Raw genomic sequence first — 14,667 nt, 5'->3', positions numbered from 1 at the left:
TGTTTTACATTTGCTTATGTATTAGATGATAATATTTAAAAGTAGTATAACTAATATTTAAAAAGTTTTTTCTTACATTAAAAATGAATAGTAATAATAGTCATAAAACACAAATAGAAAAAATTTTCTTTATAAAGACTCTTCTACAAACACAACCAATGTTTTTTTTTTTTTTTTAAACAATTAATCGGTAAAGTATTTTGTTTTCTGTAACCTTAAACTTAAATTGGATATCTAAAAGATTTCTCAAAACTAATTTTTTGCCGATTTAAATTTTAGAACATAAATATTATGAGCAGTTAAGAAATTAATTTTATTTTCAATTTAGTTCAGAGAAATTTGATGTTGACGACAGTAGAATTGTTTGTTCTGTTCATTTACGTTTAAAACATAATAAATTGTAACTCAAAACCCTGTTACGAGACTTGACCATAACTTTTTAGTTATTTTCAATTTCGTTTTATCATCTGCTAGTCAGTGATATTGAGATATCAGACATATTTTCAACGGCTCGACTTTTTTTGTACATAAACACATAAAGAGATGTCAACGGCGGTATACTATCAAAATCCACCCAATTTTCTTTAATAATTTATTCTACATATGTTTTGCATTTTTTTATTTATTTTTCAACATCACTGCTACCCCTTATCGATCGGTAAACGGTTCTCGAATTCGACTGGGTGCATTTTAAACGTGCCACGTTTACGGCTCACTTTGTACATCAACGCATAAAGAGATGTGTTAACATTTAACTTGTAGCATTCTGATTCATAAACTTCAGTATAAGTTCACTAGTAGATTCATTCTCAAAAAAGACTCTATTGATTTTAAAATTTATAGTACTTTAACTATGTTATTAAAATTTATAAAAATTAGAACTGAGATTAAATTTAGTTAAGGATTTTGTAATTAAGTTCAAAATCAAATTCTTGAAAAAAACATTATTAGTTTTAATTTCGACAGTTAAATTTTCTTATGAATTGAAATTTCAACATGATATTCTTTAAAAACATGCTTGCGTTTTACGACTAATAACATATTGCAGATAATTTTACCTGGTAGCAAATGTATTAGAAATTTTGCTTGGTTGTAACTGATTGAAATAACGAGAGATAGTAAACTAAAAACTAATATTAAAAACAAAAAATAGAAAAGTTAGTCTGTTTTGACCAGTTGGCCTGAAATATTTTCCATGTACAGTATGTAAATTGCTTTTATTATACTAAATATCAATAAAGTTTTGAGTTTACCTTGCTTTTGAATAAATTCCAATTATTTTTTTACACAAGTTTAAATTTAGCTAATTTTCTTTAATTTAAAATACAATTTAGTATCTTCATTTCAAGTTAATAAAAACAAGATTTTATTAGTTTGCTTATATAAATGTTTAGTTTATTTTGATTACAATTTAACATAGGTATAACTTGTTTATTTCAAATTTACTACTTTTATTTTAAGTCGTCTTTATTTAACATTCACAAAAGTCAAGATCAAACAAAACCGACGCTGAGCAACAGTGACCTATAAAAATGACGGTAAAATGTATGACTCATGCAAATGTGACGTGTTTTACCCGTTTCCATTGTTCAGAGCCACCAGTCAAATTTTGTTATGTAAACTACAAGAAGAGCAAATTGCCTGCTAACAAGGCTGCGTTCATTTGAACGTTCAGGCAAATCCGAATTGAATCGCATAAGAGACAGCAGTATAAGTTTTTGTCAGTTATTCAAGTAGAATCACACAAAGTACGTATTTACTGTAACAACTTTAAAATTTTTAACTGGAATATTATCATTCAAAGGGTTGCACAGAGTACTATTTTTTTTTATGTTGTAACTAAATGGTATGCATTGGAATCTACGCGGGGATTGCCCCGTAATGGTGGTCACATTAGTGGCCATGCTAAACCGTGGTGAAGGTTTTCTGCTTAGTAGCTTTGCTACATCTAGACTGGAGGGAGGTTTATAACTAGGGTCCATGTTAGGTATAAATTTCAGATTAAGATACTTTCAATCAATCAATAAAGTCAAGACAAGGCAATGTTAAATATTAAGCTTTAAATTCAATAAAAAAAAAATCTAGAAAAATAGCAAATATAAAACTTAGCAGTGTAATGATTTAATATAAGCCCCAACTAAGTTGTATATAACAGCAGTTAGAAATGTTGTTTTAGTTCAAACTGAAAACAAACTGCTTGGTTCAATTTGACTATTCAAGGCCAAATACAGAACTTTTATTCCAATAAACAGCAAACTGACTACAAGCCAGTTAAAAAAGATTTTTTCTAAGTTGCATTAGCAATAATTAATTTTATACATAAATACAAGTGATTTTCAGTTAGCAATTTTGTTGGCTAACTTTACTCTGATTATTGGCCGATCAGTTTCAGGTTGATTATCAAGAAACTTATCAGAGGTGCATTACCAATTCATTACAGCATGAGCATTATTAATTATGGTAATAAGTTTCTACTATCTTAATCATTGATTAATGATTACACTAAGAAGTTATAGAAGTAAAAACTGTAATATTTTTATAAAGTTTAAATTCTAAAACTGTAAAATAAATAGTCGCATTAAACCACTACTTAATTAATGAAATTATTGTAAATAAACAACTGGTAAACTTGTTATTACGCATATGAAAGTTCTATTGAAAGCATCTTACGTTTGCTTGGTGTTTATAAATGATTTTGACTTACTAAAAAACGAAAAAACACTAAACTAGTTGAGAAGTATATTAAAACAAAGTGTTTCATAAAAAATGTCAGCTTATACGTTCTGCAAAATTGATTAATTAAAATGATTTTGCTTTAATAATCTACTGTTCACATATCGGTTTAAGTTTTGAGTTTGTATAAACAGACCACTGTACGAGTTTTTGTTAGATACATTCTAAAAAAAATATTAGTTTCGATACTTAGTAGAAAAAAGATGTATTATTTCTAAAACTACTTTAGTTCAGGTCTTAAAACAAACTTAACATAAACTTTGTGAATTTGACTTTTTAAGTATTCCTGGAAAAAATACTTAATTTGATATTATTGCATTAACATGTTCGAACTGTGAACTTTTTTAATGTAATAGGTTATAAAAGTAATAAATAATACTATAATACAACGAAAAAATTATCTGGTAAAAAGATAAAATATGCATACCGTTACAAATGGTTTAATTAAAAAGTACTTGAAGTTTCAAAACATTTTTACATGCAGAACTAGATTAAACTAAAGTTGACATTTTACAACTAAAAATATAACAACAAAACAAATGATCGAAGTACTTTAAATTTAAGTTTTGTGTCCATTACTTTTACTTTTTAACTTTAAAATATTTTTATTTATACCTGCTTGTGAATCTAAAGTTAGTTTTGTTTGAATCCTGTATATTACAAAAACTTATTTAGTGGTTTTTTTTTTCATTTTAAAATACATGCGTATAGTACATTCGTAGTAAAAAACTTTTTATCCATTAAGTTTTACAGAAGTCGTCGACTGAATTTTTTCATGAAGCAATATGTTTCAATTTTTTATGTAAATCAATATTTTGTTGTTAGTTAAACTTTTCCGTTTTGTAATAAATAAATTATCATTTAACACTAAGTAAATAAAATTTTTATATAATAGTTTTTGTAATTAAACTTTTACATGCTTAATGAAAAAAATACAGTTATTTACTTACAGCAGTTTCGATAACTAAATTTTAGTTTATTAAAAATAATTATTTTATAGTTTGATAGCATATGTACATAAATGAATTATAGCTTTTACTTATCTAATATTTTAGTATGTTTAGTTATTAATATATATATTGGCTAACATAACTATTAAATCTTTTGTTTATATTTTAGTTTCTACGCAAATTAACATTACCTTGTGCTACCCTTTAAGTGAAAAATATTTTTGTCAAGAATTAAAAAGTGGTTTTATGACATTAATAGTATATGTTTATGGTATATATTTAATAAAATTTATATAATGTTTTTTCATATTGTATTATATTTAAATAATTGACAAAATACCGGCTGCTGCTGTCATTAATGCTAGTCTCTTCAAAGTTGTTTTTCGCAGGTTTCTGTTCGCGTTGTAATTCAATTTTTATAAAAAAAAACACTAAGATTTAGATATAAACTAACTACAAAAAAACACTTTATTTAAAACTATATAAACTAATTATAAACAAACACTTTAATCTTATGTTTTTCTCGTTACCTTATTAATAGCAACAACTACGTTTAATCGAAAGCAAATTAAATTAAAAAATAAACAATTTAAGAGAAAACTAGTGACTTTAAATAAATCACTTGATATTGAGCAGTTTATAAAGTAAAACAGTTTATAAGTTATAGAAAAATATATGACTATATATAATGATGTTGCTATTATAGAAAACAACTTTGTTATTTAAAAAAATATACTTAATTTAATACATTTAACAACGAATAAAACGCTAAAAAAAGTGTTAAGTTTTTAATTATAAAGCATTATTTCAACGTAACTTGTATTATGAAATTTAGACACATGCTTTAACTTTAGTCCTAAACTGTAGTGAACAACACAAATAAATTTTATTTGTTTTTCAAAATAATTTATAATGTATAACAATGTAGTTGTTAATTATGTTGATTTATTCTTAAATATGAATACATACAACACTGTTTCTGAGAAGTACTGAACTGTTTAATATGTACAAACACAATTTTTTTTTAAATTTAGTTTAGTCAAAAGTAATATACATCAAGCAGTAAATTAGAATGAAAACATTATTTTTCGTCAATTTTAACTTTTTAGATAAAACATACTAGTTTTAGTAGCGGATAATAGTTCGTAAGTCCTCAGAGAGTATATATATTTTAAAGTATAGTTAATAATGAATCTGAAGTATTTAAATAAATGTTTTTAAACAGCAGAACAATACTTAAGCTTATTTAAACATTTTACCGTCTTTGTAAAGTTTTGTTTTACGGATATATTTATTAATTTTTATTTGATAAATAAACATTTCAAAGCCTGTAAGGTTTCATGTTACATTAAAAAGTATATGTAAAAACATAACTATATGCTTTTGTTAATTTACTAATATTCCAACTTTTTTTTGACTTTACTAGTTATAAAATTAATAATAAACGCTATACATATCTAAACATAAAAAAATAAAATTTTACCTTATAAGACTGCGGTTGATTATTAAAAAAAAAAAAATCATACGTTAATTGATTTAATTACGTACAAAGTTTCATACTGTGTAATATTTCGGTTTATAACACATAAATTAATATGATAAATAAGGTTTTTTTTTCGATCTCTTTTACCTTTAGTACATAAGTTTACGTGCAAATGTATGTTTAAATTTATTTATTAGCAAACAAGAGAGCACGTTAGTGGTATTTCAACCAAAAGCACATTTAGTCGTGCGTTAAATAAGCATATAAACGCATATAACAAAGCTTTAATACAATAGTTTGCATTCAATCTTAAATTCAAATTTGCTTAAAAGCACGCAAGAAAGCACGTTTAATATTACCGTGTTTTGTTAAGTAATTTATTTTTCGTACTTGAGTACAAATTTACATATTGAATGTATTATTTACATACTATTTTTCAATATAAAAGTAAAAGCAATAGAAAAAAACTTTAAGTATAGATTCTTTAGTTAAACAAGTTTAGAGTAAAATCTTCATACTTAGTACTTTTAATGTTTTCTAAATGGTGAATCAAATAATAAATTTAAATAGCAAAAGTAGTTTAATAATGCAACGAAATAGTGCAAGCTAGATGTAATATTAACATTTTAGAATTTTAAAAATACTAACTTATAAGAGTTATTTTTTCAGTTAAATAAAATTAGCTTTGGGAAAAGTTTTAAGTTTTTACTTTGTTTGTATAAACATTTTTATAAATACTTTTTGTTACATTAAAAAGGTTCTGTGTAAACTTGCTTTTAAGTATTTACCTTTATAGAAATTTAGAAAGTAGATGCTTATTGTCAACTCTAGAAACTAGTTTATTTTTAACATATTTTGAAAAAAAAAACATTTTATGGTTAACAGTAATAAATAATGGTTTTTTAAAACATATCAGAACTAATTACATACATTTAAGCCTAATTACTTGAAACTGCTATTAATTTTCAAGTTTATAAGGTTTATAATCAAAAGAAAACCAGTGTTTTTATTCACAAACAAAAAAAAAATATACGTAAACGAATATTTGTTGCGCTTATTTATCTATAAAACCAACTTATTTTTACTTATAAAGTGTCAAAGTTGTATAAAAAAATTACACTAAATTTAAAATAAAGTTTATCTATTTTGCTAATCAAGAAAAAGTTGAAAATAATATGCTTTTGCAAATTTTTTTTTATTAAACTCCAAGCAACTTGAAAAATATATTTCACTATTTAGACTTTACTACCAATTGCTTCATACAGATTTTTTCTAAGCATCAAAATGAAATTGGTTTTTGTTTTGTTCTGCGCCACCTTGCTGCGCCTGACATGCGGGCAGAGTTGTATGAACCAATGCAGGATTGTCTGCGATCCATTATCGACCTCTAAGGAAAAGGTTGACAACAAGGAGATGACAAAATTGCAGCGGAGGATTGGCAAGCTGGAAAATATCGTCTATAAAGGATTGGGTAAACAGGTTGCAGAAGGTATGACGATTGATTTGATTGTGGCTATGTTAAAATTCTTATAACATATTGTACTTCATAACTAATGTTTGTTACTTTTATGGTTTATAGAAAAAGTAAAGTTTGGGTCAAATCGTGTACTTTAATGTTGAATTTTTAAGTAAATGCTATTCAATATAATTAAACCACTAAAAGAAGACATTATCACAACACTACAACTCATTTTAACTGGAATTTTTTTGGATTTATTTTACAAAACTTTTAAAAAAATTCAAGAATGCGGAATGGGAGTTCAAAATAAATTAATTGTGTCCGACGGTCAACTTACCGACGGATCCCATTGGAAAAACTTGGACAACCATGCAGCTAAAAATGGAAGACTGTTCGATACCATTGGTTCTAATGCTTGGTGCGGTGGCTACGACTCTTACGAACGAACATCTGGTATGTAAATGTTTTGTTTAAATTTATACAAATGGAAATTGTTTTAAAGAAGTTGAGACTTTTAGTAGAATTAACAAGTATCATTTAAACAATAATATTACTATTTTGATCATTTTTTTCAATTTTCCAAAGGCGTGATTTACGATGACCTTTGGATTGAAGTTGACTTTCTGACGAACAAACACGTCAGAGGAGTGGTGACGCAGGGAAGAGAAAATATGGATCAGAGGGTCAATTCGTACATGGTGATGTATAAGAAGGATGGCCAGTCTAGCTTCACTACTATTGAGGATGGAAATGATCGACCTAAAGTGAGTAACTACTTAGTTCGTTGTAATAAAGTTTCAAAAAAAATGTCTATAAAAGTTGCTTCGGTGTCGCTTGACTTAGTCTATATTGAATTGTTAAGGCAAAGTTTTATGACGTTTAACTTTAATTAATATAGGTACAACAAATAAGTCAAGCTTAGCTTAGTAAGTCAAACACATTTATATATTTTGATATAGAATAACTTCAAAGCAAAAGGCATTCTTAAGTAAGCTAAATGGCAGCTGATTTTAATTCACGACTAGTTTAGTTACTCTTTTAAATAGTGTAGCACAACATATTAAAACTGTTGAAATGACAGATTTTCCGCGGTAACACCGATAGAACCACACCTGTGATAAACGGTTTCAGTACAACAATCCACGCAAGATACTTCAGGATTCAGGTTGTTTCATGTACCGGGTATCCGTCATTGAGGTTCGATTTCATTAATTGTTGAAAAGCGTTGTAAACTTTATAAGAATATATTGTTTTTAAACACTTTTGTATATTACATATAAATGTTTAATAAAACCGGTAGTAGTGTTTTTTAATAAAACTAATTCAATTTAGTATTGATGCATTTTTTTACAAATGTTGTAAATAAAATAATTTTATTAAACACTACAATTTTATGCACTTTTTGTTTAAAAAGTGTGAGTAGAAAATAATTCAATAAAAAACATTTAAAATAATTTCAAAATACGTACGTTTAATAAAAATTAAGTTTTAGAATTTATAAGTAAAAAAACAACCGTATTTACTTTTTTTTATATTTTCCGATAATTCGAGCTATGCTAAACCAACTGAAAACACTCAAGTGATGTATTTAAAAACATTAATAAACGACTACTAAACTTTACTCTGTGTCTTGTGCGCAGCTTATTTATTCTGTTTTTTTTTTATCTTTTCATTGTTTTGTTGTATTATAATTATTATAACTTGCATATTAAATAATATTATACATTAGTATAAATAAATTTAATTTTCACTTTGTACAGATAAATACAGTTATAAATTAATAGCTAGTTTTTAAGCATAAAGTTTCAGTTAATCTTATATATAATTTCTACTAAAGTCATTGGTAGACGTAGTTTTTAAAGGATCTAATAATAGAAAAATACTAATTAAGTTGGTTTCAATATAAAACGACACTTTATAGTAGTTTATTAGGCAGGTCCTTAAATATATTCTATAGTAAGCCAATACTAGGCTTAGTATGCTGTGATAAATTGTTTAGCATTATGTTTAAAGACATATATAGTTAAACTAAATATTTTTAAAAATTCAAGCACTTATTTTATCATCAAATAATCTAGCATTTACCAATAAGTGTTATTGTATTATTTTAGTATAATAATGAGCTTATTGATAATAAAAAATCGAAAAAACCAATTTTGGCCTATATCGTTATGACAACTTACTCATTGTTAAAAAAGATCACCAAGAGTTGTTGACCAATTGAATCTGTAACAAAACAACTACAGAAAAATAATCTAAAATTAAAAATCGAGTTTAGAACACAAAAAGTGGACTTTTTAGATAAAACTATGGACCAGGAAAAAAACACAAATATAAACCATTTAGAGAAGAGAATACTAAAAACATATATGAATTTCATTTCTATTTATCAATTTCTAATAAAAAAAATTCTATCTATGATCATAAAAAGATTATAATCTCTATCTAAAACCAAAGATATATTTGATAAGATAAAAGTTCCTTATAAAAGAACTTAAAAATTAGTGGTTTAAAATCATATCTATCATATGTTCAAGATAATTCTATCGGAAGTTCAAAAAGAATATTAGGGAAATATAATGTATTTTACTATAATCTTGCTTTCAGTAATTGCATAAAAACAAATATAGAGAAATAATTTTTAAAACTAGTATCTGGACATTTTCCAAAAGCAGGTTTTCTGGTAATACATTTAATAGAAATACATTAAAGAGTTCATATTCCTGTATTTCTTACTTAGAAAACGAAATATGCAACAATAATCATAACAAAATAAAACCATATTCCTCATACCAAGCTCACGTCCCGATGGAAATACGATCTCTGTCTAAAAAGACGACTAATCTTTACAAGGTTTACGATCTTATACATATCAGGCTAACAAGAGTGCTGACCGCTGATCGCATTCTTATATACTTACGTAGTCGTCCCAATGGGGAGCAACCACCGGGACTCGGGCTCGGGACACAGGACCGGGAATCGGAATACCAGACTGCTAGGCAATACAGGCGCCCGCCTGTATATTCTAATTACGGTATATAAAAAATTGAGTTTTAATAAATTATGTGAAGAAAAGATACATTAACTTTTTGACTTATTTAGTTGTATACAAAATTATAGGAGACAACTTTAACTTTCATACATTTATTGTTTTTAAAATTAATGATGACATAATTGAAAAAAGTATTTAAAATAGAAAAAAAGGCGCTGGACAGCCAGCCGATTTAGTATCGGCTGCCGGACCTGCATAGCAAGCTCACGTCCTGATGGAAATACGAACTCTATTTCCATAGACCACCAATCCTTACAAGGTATACATTCTAACACACATCGGGCTAACAAGAGTGCTATCCGCTGATCGCATTCTTATAAACTTGCTTAGTCTACTCTAAATACGGTGTATAAACCATTGAGTTTCAATAAATTAATAAAAAAATTATTAACTATGTAGCTAATGTACCTAATCTGAAAACATAATTAAATAAAGATGTTTTTTCTTAAGTTTTTAAATATAACACTAATAAATAAATGAGGCAATATTACATGCTGTTAGATTTTATAATATAGTTTACATAAAGTAAAACCTAAAAGATTTTCAATTTGAAAACTTAAGGAACTTGATAAAATGCTAACAAGTGTTCAATAAATGAACAAAAACTAAAACATACATCAGAAGCATCTACTTTAAAAAAGAGTTGAAACAAATTGTTTCATTAAAAATGTAGCTTACGAACTTTGTAAGAAAATACTATAAATATTTTTGTACTATTAATGTACTATACACATTTATTTTTAAGTTTTAAAGTTATAAAAACAGACCACTGTATGAGTTTTAGTTACTTACAGGATTCAATTAAAAAACTAGTTTTAGATTTTTAAACTGGTAGTAAGATAGTGTCGAACACAAAATTTTAAACTAAAGTATTTTGTTTTTTGAGGTTTTTATTGATTACAGTTGTAAAATATAAAATTTGTAAATTTAATTTTGCATGGAAGAACGTCTTGAATTAACAGGTCTTTTTTATTAAAGGTTTTGTAACATTATGTTTTCTTAAGTTGTGTTTCATAAAATAGAAATGTTTATAATTTACTTAAAAGATTTAAAAAGTTTAAAAGCTTCAAGTAATAAATAACAAGGGTACTTTAGGAACTTTTAAAAGATCTAAAAATAATTTTAAGCTTTCATTTTGAAACTAAAAGACTATGATAAACCTACACCTTTAGTTAAAGTTTATTAAGCTGTGTTATGAAGCTAAACTCACGAAGTTATTCTTAAATATTCTTTTAAAACTAGATAATTATATTTGTAAAATAAAAAGGTTTTATTCTAAAAAAAATTATTAAAACTCATAAATGTTAAGACAAAAATCAAATGGTTATTGTACAGAAAAGTTGAAAAAAAAAAAAGTATCGCTGGTTCAATAAAAATATAAATAGTTTAAATTTTTAATTTACTCCGACACATTTGTAAACTTATTAAGTTTAACTGATACTTAATTAGAACTACGGTTTTTTATACAATTAATACAAAAAAACAGTTGTTAATAAATTCAAAAAATAAGCTTGTAAACAAATGCAATATTTTTTGTAACTTTCATATATTTTAAATTCTATTCAAAATTTAAAAAAAGTCAAGCTAATTCTTTATTGTATAAAACCGGAAATAAAATCAAAAGAACGTCATTACTTAGTTTAAATGCTAAGGTTGATATTGAATTTTGTATGCTAAAAGAATTTTATAAAGTCCTTGTATTTATAGAGACTTAAAACATCAAAATCATTTGTTAGATCTAAAGTGTTATTCAAATAAAAAAAACTGTTTTAGTTTTTTTTAAATACTTGAGATTTCATTTGTAATATAATTGTTTTATTTTGCAAACTTTAAAACTTGTTTACTACGCTTTTATTTGAACTAACTAGTTATATAGATATATTGTTAACACATTGAATATTGTTGAGTTCAACTAACCTTTGTAAAAATATACTGAAATAAAAACACTTTGTATTGCGTTTTTCACCAGGCTGTAATAAATACGGAAGTTATGTAATTGTGATATTTACTATTATTTTGCAAGATAAAATCATAGAATGTGTAAATTTCTTCCAGTAACCTAAAAAACAACTTTTAAACAATAACAGAATTTTTGTAACATTTTATCTATTATACTTCTTAAGTCCTAAACAAAATAAGAGGTTTTTAGTAACTATTTAGCAATTTGTAATCACTAACAAACAAAAAAAAATAGTCTTATATAACAAAAAAAAAATTTTAAACTTTAATCATTAACGTACTATGTATTATTTATCAGTTTAGGCCCATATTAAAAAATAATTATAGATTTGTTTTGTTTTTAGTAATAAGTAGCTATCGTTTTATGTTCTTGTGACTGCCAATTAAATTTAGCTACAACTTTTAATTTTACTCATGAGAAAAATAATCGAAGCATTTTTTTTTAAGTAAAACGATACACATTTGAATATAAAATATATTAACGTGCAGTTATTTTAATCTTCTTAATATAAATACTCTTCGCTGATTTAAAAATAAGTAAATGTAATTAAAAGATAAGCAAATCATACAATACCAGGTAAGTAAAATAATTTACTCTTATTGACTTGTAATAAATTGTGCTTTAACTATAAACTAGACCAGTGCTTCTGAACCTTTTTCTAGTGGCGGAACCCTTTTCCAAAGTTCAACTTTTCCGCGGAACCCCTAATTTAATTTTACATAAAATGTTTAATATAATATCTCCTGCAAAAAACAAAAGAATTTCAGTGAAAAACTAATTTTTCAGCAAAACTATATCATTGTTAGAAATCATACCAATTGTAATAGTATTAAGTCGAATCAAACTCAAAGTGCGCCAGAGGCAATGTGTATTTTATGGTTCTATAATGAATAAACGAAAACAAACATGATTAATCGCAACGTTATAAAAATCTTTCCTTGCATAATAAAAACAAAATGAGAGCTACAAACAATAACGAAATGAACATGAACTTAATCGAATTCACAGATTACTGTACTAAACGGGTAAGATGCCTAATGAAAAAAAAAAAAAAAAAAATTAGCGCGAAGCTTAAACTTGTCTCTTAGCAACAAGCATGTCAATGTGTCGCTGGATTTTAGATAGACTGAGACGGAGACAGGCAGATAAGGTTTGAGTCAGCATTCAGTTCCTTTGCTTCGTTTTAATGTTTGTTACATGCGAAAAGACGGACTCGCAAAGAAAAGTGGTGGTGAATGGTAAAATAAATTTTACTTCACGCTTTGCTAAGACGGGGTACTCTAAAATTACATATATCCAAAAATCTAAAAACTCCTTCCCTTTTAAACTCAATTTTAAATTGCTATCTTCAGATAGTTGCAGCAATTCGTTTTCTGTATCTGTAGGAAGATTCACTTCTTCTGAAGCAATATCACACATAAAAGGATTAAAAATCCATAAATTTCCGATGCGAACATCTTCAGGAAAATAATGCTGAAACTTTATAGACAAAAGATCAAGATGGTTGTATATTTCGTCAGAGAAGTTGAATTCTATGCATTTTTCATGGGCCTCATCAAACCGGTGAAACATCGCAAAATTACCATTGCTAACCTCTGCTACCATTGCTTACTGGGTGAACACCTGCTTCTTTAATTCAACGAGACGAACCAGTGTCCGCCCCTTCGACAGCCAGCGAACTTCGTTGTGATAAAGAAGTCGCAGATGGTTAGCATCTAGACTTTCACATAAATTATTGAAACATCTTGCCTTTGTGTCTATTTTCTTTATAAAATTAACCGTTTTAATCGACGCTGAGAGAAATTCTTGTAATCAAGAAGGAAGATGTTTTGTTGCCAAATTTTCTCTATGTAAAAAACAATGTATCCATTTATCTTCAACTGCTTTATCCTTTATTTTCCTCACTACACCATTTTTGGACCCAGTCATAGACGCTGCACCGTCAGTACAAATGCCGACACATTTATTCCACTCTAAATCTTTGATGATGAAATAATTTTCGACACATTTCATTTCATTATAGTAGCATTTTTTAAGTAGAAAATAAGCTTTTATACATATTAAATTTTAAATCAAGCTAATAGACATCTTTTTAAACATTTTTACAGCATTTGAAACAACATAATATACCAGAAATAAGTTTCTGATAAAGATCTTTTGTTTAGTTTTATTGTGTAAACATTTAGAATTTGTTTTGATCGCTCCTACATTGTTTGCTTTAGTGATAATACAAGTATTTTAATGACTTCACTAAAAATAGAAATTCAAAAAATTTACAAAAATTTGCGCAACCAGGACAATATTAATAATGAATACCTATTAAAATTTTTACCACTAGATACACACTAAGCAGATCAATGAATGCTATAACTATGTTTGTTTTCCATTTTATGTGTACTATTTTTTTTTGAAGTTTTATAATTTATATTTTTTATTTCTTTCAAATTTCATTTTTTAATTTCGAAAGGCTTCGCGGAACCCCTGAGAGGCGTCGCGGAACCCTAGGGTTCCGCGGAACCCCATTTCAGAAGCACTGAACTAGACTGTATTAGAATAAACTACGTTATAAAACAGCAAAATAATACACTTAAACTAGATTCTTTACTACAATAAAGTATTGTAAACATAAAATAAACACAAAACTATACTCTTGATAAAAACTTAGCTACAGTAAAAAAATTAAAATAGCTGAAAAGTTTGCATAACTAAAAGCATATTAGCACAAACAAAACAAACAAGTTACCAAAAATATTTGAAAAAATATTTTTCTATATATAATAAAAGTACTTATATGCAGAAAAATATCATCAAAAAATCAAAACCATATCTACAAACATATTTTTTTTATTGAAAGTTCCAGTAAAAATATATCTCAAATTTAGAGAAAAATCGATGACATCACAAACAAATAGAGGAAAGAAATCTACACCTAGAATTATTCGTTGTAAAGTATAATAATTTGGTACTACTGACATTTATCCAGTATAAACTGTAGCAAGTACTATTACACTTTTATTATATTCTGCTTAG

The 14,667-nt window shown here is 26.2% G+C and overlaps 1 protein-coding gene across 2 annotated transcripts; it reads left to right on the top strand.

Annotated features, from left to right (window-relative positions):
- Nucleotides 1–6,436: 6,436 nt before the first annotated feature.
- Nucleotides 6,437–9,950, top strand: LOC145829914 (lactadherin-like). Of its 2 annotated transcripts, none has more exons than XM_082937788.1 (5): nt 6,437–6,655; nt 6,911–7,078; nt 7,211–7,389; nt 7,707–7,822; nt 9,822–9,950. In XM_082937788.1, the coding sequence occupies exons 1-5, from the start codon at nt 6,451–6,453 to the stop codon at nt 9,874–9,876; spliced, it is 723 nt and encodes a 240-aa protein (XP_082793914.1). In that variant the 5' UTR covers nt 6,437–6,450; the 3' UTR covers nt 9,877–9,950. The 2 variants fall into 2 exon arrangements, with proteins under 2 accessions (XP_082793914.1, XP_082793913.1); XM_082937787.1 differs by having other exon boundaries at nt 7,211–7,404.
- Nucleotides 9,951–14,667: the final 4,717 nt, after the last annotated feature.

The sequence above is a fragment of the Thalia democratica genome, chromosome 2 (genome assembly GCF_965202585.1).
Source record: "Thalia democratica chromosome 2, ktThaDemo2.hap1.1, whole genome shotgun sequence".
Classification (NCBI taxonomy): Eukaryota; Metazoa; Chordata; class Thaliacea; order Salpida; family Salpidae; genus Thalia; species Thalia democratica.
Note: the sequence above shows the minus strand (reverse complement) of the source record. Positions and strands in the feature narration are given on the sequence as shown.